Here is a 24,223-nt window from a genome sequence, read left to right as displayed (position 1 = left end):
TCTGCTATGGGCTGCCCGGACAATTTAGCGATTACACGGGCGGCTCCACTCTGCCTCCCCTGTACTCACCCGCTTGCTGCTGTGGAGACAGCGAGCGGGGAACGAGGAGCAAATGAGCGATGACATTGCTCGTTTGCTCCTCTCAGTCGCCCCGCGTAATAGGGGCTTAAAGCGACTCACCCCCTCCCCAAACCGCTTGTACCTTCTAATAGCTGCTTTTAATCCAAGATCTGTCCTGGGGTCCGTTTGGCAGGTGATGCAGGTATTGTCCTAAAAAAACTACTTTTAAACTGGCAGCCCCATGCCAAATGGGAGTGTCCTAGATTGTGTATGCATTAGACTGGCACAACCTCTCTGTCCCACCTCCTCGCCCTCCTCATCATTAGGAATGCTCCTGGCAGATTGCCTCCTATTTCCCACCTGTGCCAGCCCGGCACATGGGCTGGATCGTTAAGCACCTGTGCAATGTTCAGCATGGAGAAAATGTTCCAGTGGCATTCCTATCAGAAAATTATCCACTGAGTAGACAATGATCATAGAAGAAATGCTCGTGATATTTGATGCAAGTGCTCTTGTGCACAATTTTATTTTGGCATAAAGTGTATTCACAGACAGGGGTCTGTGTAGATTGATGCAGTGTATGAATAGCAGGGTAGTAAGGGTCTGGCTGGTAACGGGAGGTCTGGAGAAGGCTGAGGCCCCAGGAGAATCGGGAGAGATGAGCGCCGGACCATGAACGGCGAGACCATGCAGTGACCAGGGTCCAGGGGGGGCTCTGTCGCGCAATGATGAGTGAGTTTCTTGAATGAGTAATTATACGAGAGGCCAAGACTTGGAAAGCTTCTGGACCAGTCTATCAACTCCTATGAGATGTGCACTGATGACTATATTGATTGTGTCTCAGATTTCCTAAGCATCCTTGGAAACAGATATAGGTAAGACGTGTCAAACATACCTATAGAGCCCCATTAATGCATTAGTGTGCCTATAGAGAGCCATAGTCTGCTATTGTATAGTGCATTGTATGCCTGGATAGAAGGCTGACTGCAGTGTGAACTGAGCCTAGTGATGATATACCGTGATCATATGTGTGTATGACCTAATACACCTACGTGATGTCAGACCATTCTGATTAACTCATTTCTTTCTTTATTTGACATTACAAATAGAGCAAACATTGAAAAACTTTAAAGCAACTATAAATGTGTTCAACAAATACTGTAGGAATCTGTCATTTGGAAAATTGTGCATTCATGGCACAGCATTGACCTTTACTGCTCTCGCAGGTATTCTTGGAGAGGATCCACTTACAAGCAGTGCAAATAGTCTTTCTCTCATATCAAAGGAAAAAATGAGATTTCAATTATTTTGATAGTATAAGAATAATCTCTTACCTTTATTCCTCTTTCAAGAACCAGTAGCAATTTCAGGCTGCAGGACGCTGTTGTTTCACTGGCAGAGGGCATGAGAGGACTAACAACTAGATGCTGCTTTGCATTTCAGGCAGTGAAGGATAGTCATCTATTTTGTAGCAGGATTATACAGTATTTCTCATGTACATTCTTAAGATTCGGATCTGATATCGATTCTATTCTAGTTATGTATTTTCACTAATAATTGCTTTCTCTGAGAGAATGATCAGCAAGCCTAAGGTTAAAACTATCCGTATACAATAATCTAGGTGCTAGCATTATCATTGTTACTGTATAATAGCTATAGAATGAGCCTTACCACCAGATGGGTCTGGAGACACCCAGAAGGAGGTAGATAGCAGATCATGTACTAGTTACATGGATTGATAGGCCTCACCTACTTCCGCTGATATTGGAGAAACTAACAGAGTTGCTGTTTGTCCCTTTAATAGCCAGACACTATCTGCAGAAAAAGGCTATGATCACACAGTCATTATGACGGTATGAGAAGATAGACTAAAGCTGGAAATATTAATGCTCTTCCCTCATTTGGAGGCAGCCATAGTTTGGGATTAGAGATGAGCGAACCTCGAGCATGCTCGAGTCCATCCGAACCCGATTGTTCGGCATTTGATTAGTGGTGGCTGCTGAAGTTGGATAAAGCTGTAAGGTTGTCTGGAAAACATGGATACAGCCAATGACTATATCCATGTTTTCCACATAGCCTTAGGGCTTTATCCAACTTCAGCAGCCACCGCTAATCAAATGCAGAACGATCGGGTTCGGATCGACTCGAGCATGCTCCAGGTTCGCTCATCTCTATTTGGGATCTTTTCTGATCTATCCTACAACTTTCTTGATGTGTAATTGATAATATAAGAGGGGATGTGTAATGTAACCATACACATGTTCAGGAATAGCTTACAGCTAGTTTGTAAAATATTCTAGAATGTAGTCATAGTTTATTGATGGGTTTTGGTTTATAAAAATGTTTGATTTTGGCAATTATTTGATGATCTAGGATTATAGTACTGTAGCCATAATATACAGATTTAGCTTTTTGGTTCACATTATTTTTTCTTTCTGTTTTTTTTGTAGCAACTTCTTGAATCGATGGTCGATGCAGCTGAGAGCCTTTGTCCAAATGTGATGAAGAAAGCTCATATTCGTCAGGATCTCATTGAAGCCAGCACCGAAAAGATCTCTATTCCACGCAACTTCGTAAAAAATGTTTTACTGGAGCAATCTGGAATAGATATTCTTAACAAAATAAGGTACGGTATACAAGTTGAATTTCACAGAAAAGACAATAAGAAAAAACTTGACTGGCATGATGGGTTGTACCTGTTTGACCCTAGTGAGATGACCTCAGAGAATAGTTTAGTTCTGTTGCCTAAAGGAAATAACATGCATATGAAACTGGTCACAGTGACTCGAAGGCTTCCACAAGGATGTCCCATGCTTTGTGAGCTGGCACAGTGACAGTGGGACTGTAATGTAGGTGATAGTACTATTTGTTCCCCTAGGGCACACCTAGTGTCTGGACTGATGGAATTTTTGGTGTTTTTTGATGTTCACATGCAGTAATGAGGTCAGACACAATGGTACCACAAACTATTTATAGTTTTTTAGGCAAAAGGTTCTTCCATGAAACTAGTTCCAGTCTCTTGACCATCCAACAGGTAACATGAGCTTGTTCTCTTTATTCCAACCCTCCTGGTTGTCACTAGCCCCTTTTGTCTGGCTCTCTGGAAAAAATCTTAGCTGTTTGGCGTACACTTTGTACAAGAAGTCCTGACTTATGCGGCAGTTTCCAGTGCAGGGTGCAGGTCCTGAGGGTTTGTAGTTTGGGTTTGGTAGCCAAACAGTACTAGGTTTGGCCAAAAGTTAACTGAGGTATTGGTGTCTTACCTTGGTGCTCTAGCTTTTCAATACCTTCCCACTATAGATAAAGGCAAACAACACCATGCATCTGGTTTAGCTATAATCTGTAAGTGGCAGACAGCCCTCCATTTGCACATACTCTGGCTGTTGGATTAGTATAAAGCAGAAGCACCCACCTCATAAATCCCTCTCCTATAGCCATCTTCCTCATCAAAGCCCCTAAGAAGTCCCCCTTGACACTGTCAAATGCTTTAGTAGCATTGAGTGAGAGGGTAGCTGCACGTTCACCACCCTCCCAATGCGCCTGTATCAAGACCAGGTTCTTAGCAGGAGACAATATTGTCGTAAACTATTCTGGGTTCTTGACTTACTCTCAACCTCCCCCAAAAAATGACAGCTTCTTTAAGACTTCTTGTGTAGTCTACATCCAAAGACAATTGGCTATTCAAAGTTGCTCAGATTACTGGATGTTCCCATTTTAATATGGATCCAGAGTGATCCCCAGAAAACTTGCTTATTACTCACAACAAAGTGGACATTCAGTGTCAATTATGTATCTTTTCTCAAAGGAAATTCTGTCTCTATATAAAGCAACATTTTCAGATGTCATACACAAAAGTCAAACAACACAGAATTTCTAGCCACTGTTTTTTTGGAGGGTTTTTAGATTTATGATACTATATACTTTTTTAGCATTGTAATCAATGTGACAGATGACTAATGTTTTCTTTAGCAACCCCTTCACCATAGAAATACCCCAAAATATTACCCAACATGACTTTGTAATGAGAAATTATTCAAACCCTTATAAATATGTTATACACTAAAATCATTTAAAACCATGGACTTGGACTACATGGAATGACTTTAAATGATTTTAGTGTACAGTAAAACATATATCATTACTAAAGAGTTAAATAATTTTGGATTACAAAGCAGTTTGGGTAATATTTTTGGGTATTGTTATGTTAGAAATTACACACCAGTATTGATAATTGGCAGGCCTTGTTTGGATTTACTTTTTCTCCCTTCACTATAGCACCCACCACAGTGACATCCATACGACTGTGGCTTGGATGCTGCTGCTTTCCCTCCTTTATTTGAATGGCTTGATCTGCAGAACCAGACTGATCCACACTTTTATGTCTGCTGCTATGCCTGTTACCATATTAAAGAAGCAGCACTGATTGGTAGGAGTCCTTACGATTTATATTTCGATGTCCTGGGTGAAGAATTAAACTACTAATATAATGCTATGTGCTGTAAATGTTTCCTAGAATTTTGTAATTTCAAACAATTTTGGCAGCTGTGTCCATGTACTACTGTAGTGTTTTTTGTTTTACATTGGTCTCTCTAGACCTCAAGCCTTTTAATTAAAGTCGCTGGTGTTCAGCTTCTTTATATCTCTCCAATATTTCTATTAAAAGCAGATGCCAGTGGGTATTTATAAAGAATTCAGAATTTTTCTAAGCATTAAGTAGCCCTTTTTCCAATGAGTGGGTAAACCATGGTTTATGAATATTTCATGATTCCTAAAGTGTCACATCAAAAATAATAAGAATAGATGTGAGGCTTTTATGTGTCTCTTCCAGCGCCGTCTCAGATGATAACACAAAGCTTAGGATCCTTTGCTGCTGATTAAAGGTTCGGGCCATAAGGGCTGACCTCAAAACTCATTACTCTTTCAAGGCTTTCCTGACCTTGTTCCACTAAACACATTTAACCCAACATTTAAATGTTGTTTGTTTTCTTTCATCTTAACTGTGATATAATTTTTCCTGGCAACGTCTAAGATGGCATAAATGTGTCAGTGAGTGTCTCCTTAATCCTCCAAGCCTTTATCTTCATATCAGTAATCCAGGAAAGTGAAACCTAGAGCCTCAGTGCTGAGTATTGTGCTTACACAATGACTTGGAAATAATCCGGAATAACCCTTTAAATACTGAAATGCTTCTCATAGGCTCTTATTTATTTATTATGGATCCAAATGGCAGTATTTTTTTTTTCTGGAAAGCTTTACAGCCTTCCTGTGATAAATAAATTACATAGTAGGCTAGGTAAAATGCTACCTACTGTATGCTGCTATGAGCATTGCTGCTGGTATGAGAAGAGTTTAATAGCAGTACTTTGTATAGGTTGACAGCTAATAATTATCAATACTTGATAATAAAATTAACCTTTCCCAGTGTCCTCCAAAATTACATCATAGGATTTTTTTTTTCCAGAGAAATGACCTTGTCAGTCTGATATTCTACTTTTATACAATGTTTAATACATACTCTTTTGTATGTTTTCTTTACAGCGAAGTTAAACTTACTGTAGCATCTTTCTTGTCTGACCGCATTGTTGATGAAATCTTAGATGCACTTTCAAGCAGCCATCATAAACTGGTAAGTCCTGTGTTTAGAGTTTTTTATTTATATGAAGGTTATCGACATTATAGTAATATGGCTTATATGGAGTGCACATAAGATAACAGTGGCGCAAGTGTTTGGATGATGACCGCATGGAGCAGGAGGCCAGCCAGCAGTTAATATGCAGCAAAAAGAGGGAGGAGGAAGTAGTGGTGAGGTGTGCCAAAGTGCAGTACAAGCGCCAAACACTACTCCTCTTTGACTCTTGATTACAGTGGGGGAGCCAAGATTGTGTAGGATCTACTTCATGGATGCATTTACCACAGGTACCATGCTCACAAGGGGATAGCCACCTACCCTACACTGTCAGCACCTCGGGTCCGGTCCAGGTGCTGACAGATTCCTTTTAAGAAAAGAACCAGAAGGACAGTATATGAGTTATGGAGAGGATTTTGAATAGTGTAGGCCGACCACAATATGGGAAGGTAAGCAGGCTTGTAATGCCTCAGGGCAGAGGATTCCAGTGTCTTGGAGGCAATTAACCGTAGTATCTTCAGAAGCTGTGATAGAAGAAACCACTTATTGGACGTACTCAGGGGAAAAGAGGTAGAGAGACAGAGGGACCAAGAGTCATTGAAGATATGACCCTTTGAACTTTGAATTTCTATATTCAGTATGCTAGAGACACTATCACTGGGCCAGTAACCTATAATCCGTTTTCTTATATCTAGATAAATGAGAGTGTTATACAAATGGTTGAGGACACATCTGCCTCTGTATATAAAAGCATTATAAAGACACGACAGTGGCATAAAATTAGACTGAATTACATGTACCTTAAATTACGTCTACACTGAGAAAGCTGCTGAATGATTTGTAAGACCATGGTCACATATTATAAGCATTATTCTATCCATGGTACTTGTTTAAGAAGAAGTGCTTCAATAAGCCCCAATGGCACTTTAGGAAATGATTAAATTATGAGAGAATGTACCTTCCCATTAGTCATAAGTGTAAGAGAAATGAGATCTTAGTGGGGACGTGATCACTTTACATTAGGAGCACTTGGTACATTTTAAAGCACTCCACAAAAGAAAATATTTGGAATAACTGATGTTTAATTTGTGATTCTTAGCAACTTGAACGTTATTCACGTATATTTCTAATTAGCCTCTATAAAAATACACAATGCAGTTTACAGTCTAGACAATGACTTGTTCCTGCTGAAAACAATGAGGTGTTTATTGCACAGCTTTACATTTTTTTTTTCACACATTTTTATTTATAATAGGACAAAGTGCTCACTAAAAATACTTTGGGAACATGGCTTTATTGTATTCATATATAGGTTTTTTGAAGATTATTACATATACATGCATTAAACAGAATCTACATGCTATGACATATTATGGTATTGCAGAATAAAATATAGTCTTATAGGACAAAAAAGTGTTTCTAGTACCTTCATGGCAATTTCAGCTTTGTAAATCACTTAGATTAGAGATGAGCGAATCACTGGAAATTCATTTTGCAAAGTTTCCAAATATTTGCACGAATTTGCGAATTAGATACAAACGAATTTCATTAAAAATAGTGTTAAGCAAACATGTTGTATGTTCATATGAACATGCTGCTAATTGTCCGTGTTCGCCGATACGAACAATTTGTTCGATGATCGGAATGGTTATAACAATCATTTTCAAACATGCGAAGGTTTATCTTGTGATGTACTCAACTGCATAATATTCGCAACTGTGTAAGTGTAAGGTAACATGTGCATTCGCTATTGTGGCCGCCAAATTTAGCGAATTTTCTAAGCCAATCTGGCGAATTCACAAATTGCAATGAGGCTAATTAAATGCCCGATTCACTGCGAATCTAAATTCGTAAGATTCGCTTTGCTCATCCCTAACTTAGATGTTTTCCATCCTTGCTTGAGCATTGTCTAGCAGATGATTTCATGAGTTAAAGCATTGACAATGGAGCTAAAAAGAGAGGAATAAGGCTTTGTTGCTCTTCAACAAGTCATTTGCAGACTCTGATGCTTTCAGACAGAGGGCCCAGTGGGAGAATCTGCTGAGGTCTTGGTGCTTCTGTCTCCGACATAATATATGATCTCAGAAAAATAGCTGGTGTCTCCGCTGCCTCCACCGTCTGTAGTATTGACATAAAACTGTGCAGTTATAATGCCGCATTTTATCAAGCAACTTCTATTTATATATCAGCAAGAATCATATTATATTCTATTTGCCTATGGTGTGAGGATCCTGATTGGCAAACAAAAAAGCTGTCTATTTACTATGTCTGTGCTGGACATATTTAGGCTGGGTTCACATTACGTATATTTCAGTCAGTATTGTGGTCCTCATATTGCAACCAAAACCAGGAGTGGATTAAAAACACAGAAAGGCTCTGTCTACACAATGGTGAAATTGAGTGGATGGCCGCCATATAACAGTAAATAACTGCCATTATTTCAATATAACAGCCGTTGTTTTAAAATAACAGCAAATATTTACAATTAACCCATAGCTGCACCAGGACGTTATTGAACGTCCTCGTGCCGCTATGGGAGTTCAGAGGGGGGTCGCGCGGCGACCCTTCCTCTGAACTGCCGCGATCCCGGGTGCCGCATGTAGCCCGGGATCGCGGCTATTAGCGGGCACGGTCCGATCGCCGTGCCCGCTAATTAAGTACTTAGAAGCAGCTGTCAAAGTTGACAGCTGCTTCTAAATACTTGCTGATATGCATCCCTGGTGGTCTAGTGGGGGGATCGCCCCCCTGCGGCGCGATTGCGGGGGGGCGATCCCCGCATCCATCCCGGGCCGGGGTCTGCTCCGTAATGGCGCTGATCCCTGCTCGGCATTCTATTGCTTTTGGCTGCAGCAGCCAAAAGTAATAGAACACCGATCTCATGGATTCATGCAGTATAACTATACTGCATGGATCTCTATGAGAGATCAGAGTGCATACACTAGAAGTCCCCCAGGGGGGCTTCTAGTATATGTATAAAGTAAAAGAAAAATGTATTTTTAATAACACAAAATCCCCTCCCCTAATAAAAGTCTGAATCACCCCCCTTTCCCCATTTTATAAATAAAAATAAATAAATAAATTAATAAACAAACATGTTTGCTATCGCCGCGTGCGTAATCGCCCGAACTATTAATTAATCACATTCCTGATCTCACACGGTAAACGGCGTCAGCGCAAAAAAATCCCAAAGTGCAAAATTGCGCATTTTTGGTCGCATCAAATCCAGATTAATTGTAATAAAAAGCGATCAAAAAGTCATATATGCGCAATCAATGTACCGATAGAAAGATCACATCATGGCGCAAAAAATGACACCTGACACAGCCCCATAGACCAAAGGATAAAAGCGCTATAAGCCTGGGAATGGAGCGATTTTAAGGAACATATATTTTCTTTAAAAGGTTTTAATTTTTTACAAGCCATCAAATCAAATAAAAGTTATACATGTTACATATCGTTGTAATCGTAACAACTTAAGGAACATATATAACAAGTCAGTTTTACCCCAGGGCGAACATAGTAAAAACAACCCCCCCCCCCAAATAAAAAAAAAAACATTTTTTTTTTCAATTTCACCACACATATAATTTTTTTCTGGTTTTTCCGGCACATTTTAGGCAAAAATTACATCTGCCATAGCAAAGTACAATTAGTTGCGCAAAAAATAAGGGCTCATTTGGGTCTCTAGGTGGAAAAATGCAGGCGCTATGGCCTTATATACACGAGGAGGGAAAAACGAAAACGCAAAAATGAAAACTGGCTGTGTCCCCTAAGGGTTAAAGGGCGGCCATCCACTCAATTTCAACATTGTGTGAACAGAGCCTTTCTGTGTTTTCAATCCACTCCTGGTTTTGGTTGCAATATGAGGACCACAATACTGACTGAAATATACATAGTGTGAACCCAGCTTTAAAGTGTAACTGTCATTTAAATGTCACTTTGCCAGTATGAATAGTTAGAGCAATTTTTAAGGTTTAAAGGCTATACATTTTAAGAATATGAAGTAAAGTAAGTTTATTTATTTAAGGGGTATTCCAGCCCTAGATAAAATAGAAATTGACTGATTGGATGATATCAAAATAAAAAGGAAATAATACTCATCTGCAATGATCACCCGCAGCTGCTGTTATGATGTACCCTGGTCCTCAATGCTTCCTGACTCCTTTGGGGCTTCAAACCCCAGTGGCTATCTATTCAGTAGTCAATTCGTGGCCACAGCAGTGACCTGCCTAAGAATACAGCAGAGGAACCAATCAGATTATTTTTATTTATTTATTTCAACTTGCCCCAGCTGTATAAGAAATTGTTCAGTGACACATTTAACATATATGATGGTTGGGGTGCCTGTTATTACTGATATATTTTGGGCACGTGCTGACACATACTTTAAAGTGTCACTTTCATTTTGAAATGTCAAAACTTTTCAACAGTCAGGGTCTAGATGTTCAGACCCCCACAATCAGCTGAGCACTTCTTTCCCCATCTCACTCATTGCTGCAAAGGCTACAAAGGAAGTCTATGGAGCCCATTTTGAGCAATAACCAGCAAGACACGGAAGTATCACTTGGCTGATTGTTCTAGATCGGTGGGATCTAAACACCCAAAACCTAACTTAGCAAAACGCTTCACAGGTTATAACAACCACAGTTTAAATAAGTACAATATGAGGACTCTTAACAGTCTACACTTCTTTTCCAGGCTGATCATCTCACCAAGCGGGGAAAGCCACTTCCTCATCAAGAATCTTTGGAGATAGAGACTGTAGAGGAGAGGCCAACCAAGCGTTCTGTTCCCACCATTGAAGAACTTACTGAGATGGAGCGTTTAGAGGATTTGGACACATGCATGGTAAGTGATAGTGCTTTTTTTATATTATTGTTTTAGATGTACATAATTTATTTTAATTATGTTGACCTTTCTATAACATTTGTGTGTTTGTGTGTCAGCAGGACTTCAGTGCTTTAAGGGCTATGAGCACCTTTGTACAAAAATGCATAAGGGTCATGTTAGAAACTACATGTTTCCAAGCTTCCTAAGGTGGTGAGGGCCCTAGGGGTGGCCCCTGGGGCCTTTACTACCTTAGGAAGTTTGGGGGTGAATGCCTCCTATGTATCTTCCCTAAAACCTGGACTGCACAGCTGGGTGGCTGGAACCACCTCCATGCAGAGGAAAACAGTGAATGAGCCACAGCTCTGAACAATTGCAGTGGCTTCATCTTTTACAGGACTTGTAGGGGTCATAATCCTGCTGATCGAGCAGTGATGAAATATCAAAGTGAGAAGTAGGAATGCTGCTTTAAATTGGTGGCAAATTTAGAATATAATATATTTACAACATATAATATACCATTGTTCTCCATAAAGTCTTTGAAAACACTTGTTTTTCCTGCCACAAAGATGGAAGTGGATATCCTAGTTGAATAATGGGATTGTAAAATATTGATGTAGTAAACGACACTCTTTTATCATTCTGAGATGCATTACATAAAATCCACTTTCTTGTAGAATAATACACTCATGTACATAAATAGGTATTATGGTTATATAGCGTATACCATTTGGAGATTACAGATTGTGTCTTGTAACACTGTGCTCTATAAGCATCTTTATTTTATGGAATATATATTTGCTGAGATAACAGTTAAAGAAATTAGTTTTCTAGCTACTGCACATATATTCCAATATAAAAGGTCATTTAGATAAATGACCATTAGTTATAAAATTTGCAGATGAAGCAGACCAGTAAGGAAGCATTTTCAACTCACTGCAATAGTACAATGTTAAAGGAGTTATCCAGCGAAAAATCTTTCTTTTTCTTTCAAATCAATGAATTTGAGAACATTATGATTGTTTAATTATAGAGAACATCTAATAGTTTAATTTAATAATTGAGGCTATGTTCACACTGCGTATGAATCTGTACGCAGGGCTGACGCTGCCGTACATGTGCGGCTGAAACTACTGGCGTGGGAAAAATAGACATGCGGCCGGATGCGTACGAACCGCGAACTTACGCCCATAGTACAGTTATGCTTCCCTAGCTTGATTTGAAGCGATCTGACACAGGGCATTTACTTGGAAATCTTTGCCCAGCCCCGTAAACCACACAGAACCTTTTGGATCGAAAAATCAAGTTCAATTTGGCTGAAATAAGTACTTTGTACGTGACCGCATGGAAATCCACGGCCGTGAGTTGGAACATTTCCGTCCTCAAACAATGGTCTTGTTCATTTTTCACGGCGCCATATACGATCCGGCCGTAAGCTCATACGTAGTGTGCACTGTGCGGGCGTATATCGTATACTTTCAAGCGAGCGCATCAACCTCAAAACTACGTGGGTATATTCGCGGTTCGCACTACGGACGGATTCATACGCAGTGTGAACATAGCCTTACTTCAATTTAAAAATCTCAAGTCTTCCCATATTTATCAGCTGCTATATGTCCTGTAGGAAATGTTGTTTTCTTTCATTCTGACACGGTGCTCTATGCTGCCACCTCTGTCTGAGACAGGAACTGTCCAGAGTAGCACCAAATTCCCATAGAAAACCTCTCCTGCTCTGGACAGTTTCTGTCTCGGACAGAGATGTCAGCAGAGAGCACTGTGTCAGACTGAAAACAACATTTCCTGCAGGACATACTGCAGCTGATAAGTATGGGAAGACCTGAGATTTTTAAATAGAAGTAATTACAAATCTATAAAACTTTCTCAAACCAGTTGATTTGAAAGAAAAAGATTTTTGCTGGATAAACATTTAAATAGTCGGGACATGTCGGAGCCCATGATCAACATATGTTAGAAAATGTGATGATTTATATTCCTTCAGGTCAAGTAAGGTTACCGCGTGACCGGGATGCCCATTTTATCATTAAGGGTAAATTCACACAGGCGGATCCGCCGGGAGTCTCACACACGAAATCTGCAATACACGTATTATTCTTCTTATTATTAATACGTGTATTGCGGATTAGCTGCGGATTTCGTGCGTGAGACTCCCGGCGGATCCGCCCGTGTGAATTTACCCTAAAGAGGTGTTACCATCTTATAAAATTATCCCAAATTCACAGGGAGCCATAGAAATAGCTGATTAGTGTTCAGCAACTTCCTTAAAGTATGACTAGAGCAACATGTGCAACCCATCGCTACATTTCATTGGTAAAATGGGGCCCTCTGTTCCCAAGATAATGGGAGACTGCAGCAGTTGCATCCCCTGCGATCAGCTAGTTATCCCCTATTGTGTAATATGGATAACTTTTAGTTAGATGGTAATACCCCTTTAAGCAACTTAAAGAGACTCTGTCAGTAGGTTTAGGCTGTCCTATCTCAGCGTAGCATATACTAGTGACAGAGAAGCTAAACAGAATGATGCAAAGATATTCTCCTGAATAACATGGACAATGTTATGTGCATGAGCCCAGTAGTCCTCAATATTCATGAGAAGCAAAAAACTCCGCCCACCAGAGCTAATTGGCAGTTATCTATTCATGCTGTGTATAGCCAGTCAACTGTCAATCAGCAGTTGGAGGGCGGGGGGTGGGGAGTGGCAAGAATCCTATTCTCCTGCATATTAAATGATGTACGTAATACACCGATCTTTTCAGCATTTATGTCACTAGTTTATGCTGCCCTCATTTGAAGCAGGATAAACCTAGTGACAGATTCCCTTTTAAAGGGAACGTTTCATCAGAAGATGGCAGGCCCAGAGCCAGTCACAGCTCAGCTTTCATTATACCAGATGCTTTTTTTAAGTTTTTTAAAGTTCAATGGGCAGGCCTTTGCTACCTGGTGACATGAAATGAGGGAATGAACTCCTGAAGGGTGGTTTCAAGTACTAAAAATTAAGTAAATTAAGCTGACAACGCACATTAGATATATTTTGACTTTTGAGAGTGGCAGTGGCTTTCTGCTAAGACGTCTAACACAATACTTACTGTTACAATCCGGAGGTGTGCAGATTCCAGAGTAGCTTCACACGGACCGTATCACAGTGGATTTGATGGTGCGGATCCACAGCAGGTTTTATCTAAATAACTGAACACAACATCAAATCTGCGGATCTGCTGCGGATCCTGTACGTGTGAATGCACCCTTAGGGTGCGTTCACACCTACAGGATCTGCAGCAGATCTGCAGCAGATTTGATGCTGTGTTCAGTTATTTAAATGAAATCTGCTGCAGAAAATCAGCTGCAGATCCTGTAGGTGTGAACCCACCATTAATAGGACTTTATTTTACATGATCAGGTAGTTCACAACTAACATATAATATAATGCAAGGCAAAATATACATGTTGTAATAAGGACTTAAAGGGGTTATCAAGGATTAGAAAAAGCACAGCTACTTTCTTGCAAAAACAACACTGCCCCTGTCCTCAATTCATGTGTGGTATTATAATTTAGCTCCATTCACTTCAATAAGCATGAGCTGTAAAACCACACCCAAACTGAGGACAAGAATTGTCCTGTTTCTGGAAGAAAACGGCTATGTCTTTGTAAGGCTGTATAACCCCTTTAGGGAGGTACTATCCACAGTTTTTAAAAACTTAGTAGATTGACCGACATAAATATGGGACCCAAACTACAAAATGGGTTTCCCTTGACCCCCTTTTGTAGAGAGGTGGCCAGGAATGTGGCAATATGTGTATGGCAATATGATCTTTCCTCCTGGCAGTTGCTGCAATTTCTCCAGACAAGCACAGCTGCTAAAAGCAATAAAAGGTGTAAAAATTCAACACTTTCCTTCCACTTAAATATACAGTACATATTGTTTGACATTTATAAATGGATAGAAAGTAATTCAACATTTGTGCTGGTAAGATTGTGACAGTACAACTGTGGTACCCAACCCAGAAACTGTGTGGTGTCTGGGGCCCATGGAGAGCTGGGTAAGGGCAGTTGCAGTGTCACAGTAACAGGACCTTTTAGTCCTTACGCACCTTCCAGGTGTTTGGCACAAGGCAAGTGCTCGGATAGTGGAAGCTGTCTCTGGCCCTTGGGGCACACCCTATGTACCGTGTCTGGTAGTTTGGGTGCCTGTGGTGATACCTGTGCAATAATGTGAACAGATACAAGTAAATTGGATATTATTGTGGTTCTTTACTAACAAAAATTCTTCACATCAGTTTAAAAATACAGGGGGAGATGAAACTCTGCAACTGTCTCAGTTGCCCCTAGCAATTAATCAGATTCCACCTTTCATTTTGCAAAGAGTCTGTGAGGAATGAAAGGTGGAATCGGATTTTAGGAAGATTATTCACCCCTCTACCCTTGTGTTGTATGGAAACAGTCCTGAAATACTTTACTCTAGCAATGAGCGAACTTGCGGCAGATGAAGGTGTCTTGTCTCTCGATGCTCCTTCATTGCAATCCACTGTGTGCAAGGACAGACCCGGAGTAAAGGGGCCTCAGATACTTCAAGTGAAGTAACAGGATTTATTTAGCAGCAGAGTGGTTGACCACAAGACTTCTTTATTTATGAGATATTAAAATTAATATCAGACCTGGTACATAGCATTTTAGTAACAATGTAATAATTTGATTAATAAACAAGAGGTTTTATGGTCAACCACTGTGGTACTGGATGAATCCCTCTCGAATTTTGCTTAATGGCAGATCAAGCATTTCTGAAACAAGTACCAGCACAATTAAAAATGAGTCTGCAGTTAAAAGTACTTGCAGAGCTTACCGTGCTGAACTGCCAATCTCCATTAGCCAAGTAGACGATGATGGAACTTTTATCTAATGCTATTGTAAGAAAACATATCATGATAACGCCAGAAAGAAAAGTTAAATTTCCCAAATCATTTATGATAAGGGGTTACAGGACAGGTAAAAGCTAGGAGGAATTGGCCTTTAGGTTTGTACAGGCATTTTTATTTTCTCTTTCCCTCATTAAAGGGGTTATCCAGCATTAGGAAAACATTGCCACTTTCCTCCAGAAAACACACCACTCTTGTCTCCAGTTTGGGTGGAGTTTTACAACTCTGTTCCATTAAAGTGATTTGGGCGTAAATGGGTAATCTGGGTAACAAAAACAATATTGTAAACAATCCCAATACCACCCTATGTCTAATATACATGTATACACCCTTATCCACTCTGGACATGTAAAATAATGTACTCTTGGTCCACTTTGACCTTCCTCAGCTCCCACTTTCACCCTCCCTTTGTAGTCACAAAATATGTGATCTCCTCTCTGGAGGCTGGGTTGTCTGTCTATTGACTTGGTAGCCTGGCCCCCTGGAGACATTATCTGCATCATCTCCATGCACCTGTGCTGCTTCCATAGAGCCTAGGTTTCTGTAATATAAAATGTTATAGTTCTATCTCTGCTTGCTGTCAGTGAATGCAGGCATATGTATCTGTCTTTGTGTCACAGCTCTGCATATTGTAAGTGTTATAGATGTTGTTAGAGTCTGGATGGAACTAGAATGTTTTCACTCAGTCAGCAAGCAGAGATCTAAACCTACACTACACCCTCAACCCCAGTAAACAGATAGATACCCATCATGCAGCACATAGCTACACCATGCGTGCATCAGCTGTCCTACATCATCAGCTAGTATAGAATACATATTGGGGTGATGTGATCCAAAATCAGGGAAAAAACAGTCCTGTGTTTACTGTATAGCATTAATGACCGCAATGGGCAGGAAAGAAAGCTAAGGGGGCGAGTACGCAAATGGACCAATCAGGGAGATGCATGATGGGAAATGTAGTTTTCTATCTTGGTTATAGATCGCCTTTTAGAAAAACTTGTAACTCAGGGATGGCAGCAGCTAGACAGGAGGCAGCTCAGAGGGACTTGGTGAGTAAGACCAGCTAGCATTTAATTTTTTTCGCTCTTAGGTGGATAATCCCTTTAATTGCAAACCTAACCTGAACTGGAGACAAGAGTGGTGCTGTCTCTGGAAGAAATTAGTCATGTTTTTTTTAACACTTAATAACCCCTTTTAATAAATTGGTTTGATAATGATGGAATAATCTTTCTGGTTCATAACATATCTTGCCACAGAGCAAATAGTATAAATGCGGGGTGAACTAAGTGCAAGGACAATATAAAAAACAAATAACTGCTAAATTACATGGGCACTGAACCCTGGCTGAACCCTCTGGTTCTCAGGACCAGGGGATACCCCCACCAGGACCACTCTTGTGGAGCATCCTGGTCCCCGCTAGGAGTAGAAGTCCTCTTTCCACATACTGGAGCAGGTTAGAGGGTAAAGGCCTAGAGGGCACTTAGAGGCTGCTCTCTTCAAACTAGTTTGGTAGCACAGCGGGTCCACTTCCACTACCTGTTATAGGTTCTTTATATACCTAATGTGCTTATTTCTTCTGTATGTCTTCTGAGAGTCTATAAAAAAAAATTAAATGGCTTACTCAATTCTTTGAGCAGGTTTATTTGGAACTGATCCTACATAAGCTTCTAAGACAATATACTATTATCAAGCAGAGCTTATAATAAGGGACTATGATGGACCTGTCCTCTGGCTCTCTAGATGCAGGAAAAGCCATCGCCGCTCCAGTGGCACAGCCTCCAGGCTCTTGTGCTTATTCACTTCATTAAGCTGTCAGTCAGATCAGCAATACACTTGGCACACATGCCATTGAGAAGATGGCTCACAACAAATGCATCACATTCTTAATCCTTAAGGACAATGAAGCAAACTTTAATGTGGACTGACTTGAGAAAATTACATGAATCTCTGTGATACATCATGGAAGCTTCTGTGATGGTACTGTATTAGTCTAATATGCAGTAATGCTGGTTGTACTTAAACAGTGCAATATATTGAAATCACTGTCAAATAATAGCTGTAAAATTAAACATACAGTGGTACCTTGGTTTAAGAGTAACTTGGTTTAAGAGCGTTTTGGTTTAAGAGCTCACAGTTTTTCAAAATTGTGACTTGGTTTAAGAGCATTGCTTTGGTTTAAGAGCTCCCTGTGCTGGGTGGGAGCGCGAGTGGAGGAGGGCATGGTCTGCATAGCGGGGTCTACAGCCCTGTACTCTGACCCAGGAAGTCTCCCCACCTTCCAAATCATGGCAAATCCACTTCAGGCTGGGGCTTACATCAGGGGACAGGACTGTGGGAGTAATCTCTCTCCATAGCTGTAACCCCTCTCTCCCCAGAGAGCGCTGCATGTATGTGTCCACATATGCCCTGCTCATTCCTTCATGCTCCCTGCAGTCTCTGTCCGCCCTTGTGTTTCCCATCCTCTCCATTACTGTACAGTAACTTATAATATCACATATTCTGCTGTTTCTGAATGTTTGTTTCATTTGTTTTACATGTTATTCAGAATAATAATCATTATTTTTGGGGTGTGGAACCAATTGTCTGCATTTCTTTGATTTCTAATAGGAAAATTTGCTTTGGTTTAAGAGTGGATTTGGATTACAAGCACGGACCCGGAACGAATTATGCTCGTAATCCAAGTTACCACTGTATATGTCGTTCGGAAGTGAAGCAACCATGGTATTCCTGTGTGAAGGCCTAAAGGGGCTTTCCTGGCTAAAGCCTTCTGCTCCCCAGTGCTTATTTTCTGACGTTTCAGATCTCGGAAGTATCCCTTCTGAGAAATGAAGAGGCAAAGTCACGATCATCACATTGGGGCAAAACCACACCGTATGCAATGTCCTATAGCTGCACAGTGTGTCTGATGTTGGGGTGACACTGTGCAGCTATTGGAAATCGCAATTTAGACCCGCTCAGGTGGTGGGGCCAAAAAACTTTCAGCACCAGGGAGATGAAGGCTGTAGCCCTCCTCTGCTTCCTGGATATCCCCTTACTGTAATAGGGTGGATCAACAATATGATTTCATACAAAAAATATATATATATAGGTGAATAGATGAAATATAGGCAGTCAGTCAGTAGACTTAAAGGGGTTGTCCGGCGAAAATCTTTTTCTTTCAAATCAAATCTGGTGTCAGAAAGTTGTATAGATTTGTAATTTACTTCTATTAAAAAAATCTCAAGTCTTCCCATACTTATTAGCTGCTGTATGTTATGCTGGAAATGTTTTATTTTCATTGTGACACAGTGCTCTCTGCTGACATCTCTGGCCGAGACAGGAACTGTACTGAGCAGGAGAGGTTTTCTATGGGGATTCCCATAGAAAACCGAGACAGAGTTTCTGTCTCAGCCAAGATGTAAGCAGAGAGCAGTGTGTCAGACTGAAAATAAACTAACATTTCCTGCATGACATACAGCAGCTAATAAGTCTGGGAAGACTTGAGATTTTTTAATAGAAGTAAGTTATAAATCTATATAACTTTTATGATATCAGTTGATATGAAAGAACTGGTATTTACTGTGTTTTGCTGATAGCAACACTCTGACAACACATAGCACAGTACATCTGTATTTGCTGATCAGCCATTGTTAGAGTTTTTGTCTTTTCCTTGGTTTGGGATCTGAAGAGGAAGTATAGTAAAAATATATACAGCAACCTGAAGAATCTGTGAGATTATTCCAGTGCTAGAACATGGTTACTAGGACATAGCAGATGTTACTAAAGCATATGGAAGCCAGCAGCAACTTCTGCTGCTGCTAAAGTCAGTTATCACTTTTAACTGGAGGCAAAGGTGCTAAGGAAGAAGACACAATGAAGGAGGAAGAGTGTAAGGTAACATGCTATCAGTTTATGACTACTAAGGACATACACTTTAGCATATTGTTACTATGTGGTCCTCTGATTTATGTATACTCCACATTCACCAGTAATGCAGAGGTTTATATTAACATAATGTACATTATTATTATTATTATTATTTTATATTAATGTGATTTGGTTATAGAAGTTGTGAACAGAGTAAAGATCCTTCCACCTGGAATAAGGTTTAGGCTATGTTCACACAACGTTTTTTTTCAAGTAAAGAATGGACAATGATTGCAATTGCCTCAGCGTCCGTTCTTTACTGCAGGGGCGGCATTGCATTGAAGTCAATGCAATGCCGTCCGCTGTGTTCATGCATCGTTATTCTACATCTTTAGAATGGGCGTTAGAATAATGTGCCTGTCAATTATTTCCGCACGCTGTTCACTGAACAGCGTTCGGAAACATCAGCTGTTCCCACAACGCAATGTGCAGCGCGGCCGCACATGGCATTGGAGTGAATGGCACAGCCGCCGGTGCCCGCAAATCAATTGGGAAAAAAGAACGTGCCTGCAGCCGATACGGATTTATCGACTGCAGGAACGGGCTGAGTGCAGCCCGGCAGCCGGCTGTTCAACAGCGTCTGTTGCTTTGCAACGGATGCTGTTAAACGGCGTGTGAACATAGCCTAATACAAGTTTTTCCGCCTGATTAACACAATTGTAGATGTTTTACCTGTAAGAATGTAAACATTTCAAGTGAAAGTTTCACAGGAAATCATTATTTAGAAGAAATACATGTTTAGGCTATGTTCACACTACGTAAAACAATGGCCGTAGTTTTCACCGCAAAACTACGGCCGTTGTTTTGAGGAAAGTACGATACAGCAATTAGTACGAACTACGGTCGTACGATGCACACTGCGTATAAGACTACGGCAATAGTTCGTACGGACCCGTGAAAAATTTAAATGACATTTATTTGCGGCCGGTAATGTTACAACTACGGCCGTGGATTTCAGTACGGCCGCACACGTAAAATTTATTGTAATAAATTTGATTTTAATGTAAAAAATTTACCGAGTGGTTTATTCGGCTAGTCGCAGTGATTAAATTAAATGACATGTTTCAGCCCGATTTAAAAACATGCTAGAAGGCAATATTAAACAAAATAACGGCCATTGTTTTATGTAGTGTGAACATAGCCTTAATATTGTTGATACTTGCTGCTATGGTTACCCCAGAACACAACTGAATAACTTCAGCCGAATAGGCCTCATAGCCAAATGTTGTGCGTATTCTAGTGAAAAAAAAATAGAAAACATGCCCGTGGACCATGTAGTCACCATGTGGGGGTTGTGAGTGCATATTTGTGCATGCCTGTTTAGTTATATTGTATGTGTGTGGTACAGGTGAGGCCTTTAAAATCTTTATAAATGCTCTTGTTATTTTAAGACTAATATAACTAGTAGAACTAGAGGAATGTCAGCTTGGAGAGCAAGTGACCACTCTAAGCAATAGTAACCAACTACATGCTAAAACCCATCATAGAACTTTAAAATGTCAGGAGAAACTGCTACCAGTGAAAGGGCAAATCTCATTTGCACATAACTGTGATATTGGATTATTACTATGCTACAAAAAATTCTACTGCAGATGACACCAGCAGAAAAGCACATATACAGCAATCTGTTAAGAGCTGTAGTTTTTCTTTCTTCTTTAAGGGTGGGTTCACACTGAGGAATCCGCGCGGAGAAGTTCCAGCGGATTTCGTCGCTCCCCCCTTCTTATGGCCGCGCACATCTCTGCCTTTGCCATAGACTCCATTCTATGCACAGGTGGATTCCACCGTCCGCCAAAAGAATTGACGTCAATTTTTTCGGCGGACAGTGGAGTTCACCCGACCATAGAATGGAGTCAATGGGACGGGCGGAAATGCGTGCGGGGCGAGCGACGGAATACGCAGGAGCTTCTCCACGCGGATTCCTGTGTGTGAACCCACCCTATGAATGAAAGCAAACCTTTAGCTTTACAGGCATGATGGGAATTGTAGTTTTACAATAGCTGGGTGGCCAAAGGTTCCCCTTCTCTTGCCTAGAATAATTTCTAGAAGTGAATCTTTGGCCAGTATAGGTAAAGTACAAAACATTTCAAAGTGAGAGAGAGCGACAGGCACACAAAAATGTTCTGCTATTTCTAGCAGGTGTTTTACTGCCTCACCTTAGGATCTGCAGAAACACTGCTTATTACTGCTGTGTTATGTCCTCCATGCTGCTGCTTTTGTATACAGTATGTGTTATAAAGAGAGAGAGAGAGATGAGAGCAGGATCTGCTCTTCACTGTATGTGCAGGGTCATCTGACAGTTCAAAATGGAGCCTACAGAGGGGGAGATTGGTGAATAGTCATATAGTTGTAGCAAATGATCTTTCACAGTCTCTTGCCAGTCTCTATTTTCTGGCCTACATTAATGACATTTGTGCTCACTGCAGTCAATTACAGACACTGAGTCTTAGGGTCAGAGACTGATGAGAATAAGGGAAGTGTTACCTCAGGAGCACCAGAGAATTAGAAATGTTAAAGGGGAACTAACAACTAACAGGTTACACTAATCTAATCTACTAATAGCCCCCTTATAGCACCAGGGACACTAAGGAGGATGGTATGTGCCTTACCTTCCTCCTCGGTCCCGGTCCCGCACTATTATTCAGGGTAATCAGAGGTCCATTAGGAGCACTGCCACGCCAACCAGCCCCCCCTTCTAATGATAATTAATGGAGGGAGCAGGCTGGATGACGCGGAAGTGCTCAGAACAGGACTCTTGAGCGGAGTTTACCCTGACTAACAGCATGGGACCGGTGCCGAGGAGCAAGGTAAGACCCAGACCTTCCTCCTCAGCATCCTGGGTGCTATAGGGGGCTATCAGCAGGTTAGATTCATCTAACCTGCTGATAGCTCCTCTTTAAGCTGCACTCAGACGTTCCCAATCAATAAACTATAGTGCATGAGGGGGGAAATTCAAATGATAACTATAAACACCTACAAAATGATAACCCACCACACAATAAAAAAAAATGGCAACAATAACAAATAGTTACTTACACATTTTTCCCAAACAGACCTGTATACAGATGGATAGCAATGAGGCAGGGACCTCCATCTCAGACCTCCACACAGTTCGCCTTTGGCTTTGTCAAGAGGTAGTGTTGTGTTTGTTTGTTTTTTAAAGGAGAATTCAGAGGAAATCCACCACATGTAAATTTAGCCTTACAACACTACAGTAATTCCTAGGCTGCAAAGTCCTCTCTATTCTCACATTTGCACCCATCTCTATGATCAGCACAAGAAGGAAACTAAATCACCAGTGTTCATCCTCCTGTTATGGTTGGGTTGTGACTATAGTGTTAAGCCATTTCAGAGGAAACGGTGCCCAGTTTTCTAACTAGTACAGAAGTTAGCGACCGTTATGCTATTCCTTGAAAAGACACACAATTCTTTAGGTAAAGTTACCTAGCATTACTTTAGCCCACAGATGACTGTCTCCTTGTCAATTGATTGTAGTCAAAAGCTAGTATGGATTATACTGGAAGGTTGGAGGTCCGAACCTGCCGAGGTTCGGGTTCGTACGAACCCGAACGCTCTGCAGCAGATTTCCGCTGTCTGCCCGCTCCGTGGAGCGGGCGGATCCAGCGAGAGTAACGCCCGGAAAACTGGGATACAGCCTATGGCTATGGCTGTATCCCAGTTTTCCAGGCGGTCCTCCTGCTGGATCCGCCCGCTCCGTGGAGCGGGCAGACAGCGGGAATCATTACCGAGGGTTCGGGTTCGTACCATCCCTAGTTGGAGGCTCAAATGTGGTATATGAACCTCTCATAGGCCCAGATAACATTACTTATGTTGGGTGTTGGGGGATTGTTCTGCATCTGCCTCGTGTTTCAGAGGACATAATAACATGTCGCTTTGTGTTTTTGATTGATTTTCTTGGACAACAAACTGTTAGAAATCAATAAAAGTCAGATTCTGGTCCACTACTGCCCTCCAGTGTTATCTCTACATCTGTTCGGTACAAATGGGCAACTGAGATATGCCTTCTGTAACTTTCTTGCATGTCATAACAACATGTTGGGCCGCAGTTGGGTAGAGTATGGGGCGTGAGCGTCCCAGGGAAGAAATGCTATCTCCATAAAAAGCACAACAATATATTGAGCTAAATCAGCTGGAATAAGTTCAGATGAAATCTTAGCACAAAAAAACATCAACCTGGAATGGAATCAAATAAAATATTACAGGCAATTGTGTTACTACTAGTCCAATAGCTCTCGAGTGCGATGGGGGCGCTTTGCAACCTGTTCATTCTTTTATCTTTTGATTTATTTAAACTGTTTCATATATACAAAGCACAGATAAATGTAACTAAAGCACTGGTAGTTTTAATATATACCTGAAAAAAAATTCTTGAAAGCCTTGTGGCAGTATTTATCACACTTTTAAAAAGAACCAAGCTTCCTTCAGTGAAATACAATCCACTATGAACATGGCAAATTGTGTTATTGACTGTAGAAATGTATGTGATTAGTGGTTTGTGCTAAAGAAATAGTCAATAATCATGAAGAACAGTCGACTCTCTTCATTTTATCCAACATTTACCTAAACAAATGTGCTACTCTGTAACCAAATGTTATATAAATGATTGATAACTCTCTCCCTATCACCCCATCCCACAACCACACACAATGGCCCCTGCTCTGGTGCAATTTCTCCCCCATGTTACCAATTCATTTAAAGGGAACCTTTCATCACATGCTGCCTCAACCACAAAACACTGGAGCAGTTCTTACAGGAAGAAGCTGCACAATTACTTGTGACTCAGGCAGCATGAAAGTTATGATAGGAATCCTTTCAATGTGTGCTTTCAATTAAAATGGGTATTCCGGGAAAAAT

The 24,223-nt window shown here is 40.8% G+C and overlaps 1 protein-coding gene across 1 annotated transcript in view; it reads left to right on the top strand.

The window, feature by feature from the left end:
• The window catches only part of CARMIL1 (capping protein regulator and myosin 1 linker 1), a 198,219-nt gene that overhangs the window by 139,685 nt on the left and 34,311 nt on the right, over window positions 1-24,223 (top strand). Inside the window, exons 27-29 of the mRNA XM_069957911.1 lie at window positions 2,511-2,686; window positions 5,599-5,686; window positions 10,385-10,534. Of these exons, the coding sequence (XP_069814012.1) occupies window positions 2,511-2,686; window positions 5,599-5,686; window positions 10,385-10,534 (414 nt within the window). The remainder of the gene's footprint in view (window positions 1-2,510; window positions 2,687-5,598; window positions 5,687-10,384; window positions 10,535-24,223) is intronic.

The sequence above is a fragment of the Dendropsophus ebraccatus genome, chromosome 2 (genome assembly GCF_027789765.1).
Source record: "Dendropsophus ebraccatus isolate aDenEbr1 chromosome 2, aDenEbr1.pat, whole genome shotgun sequence".
Classification (NCBI taxonomy): Eukaryota; Metazoa; Chordata; class Amphibia; order Anura; family Hylidae; genus Dendropsophus; species Dendropsophus ebraccatus.
This window is presented reverse-complemented; position numbering and strand designations above follow the sequence as displayed.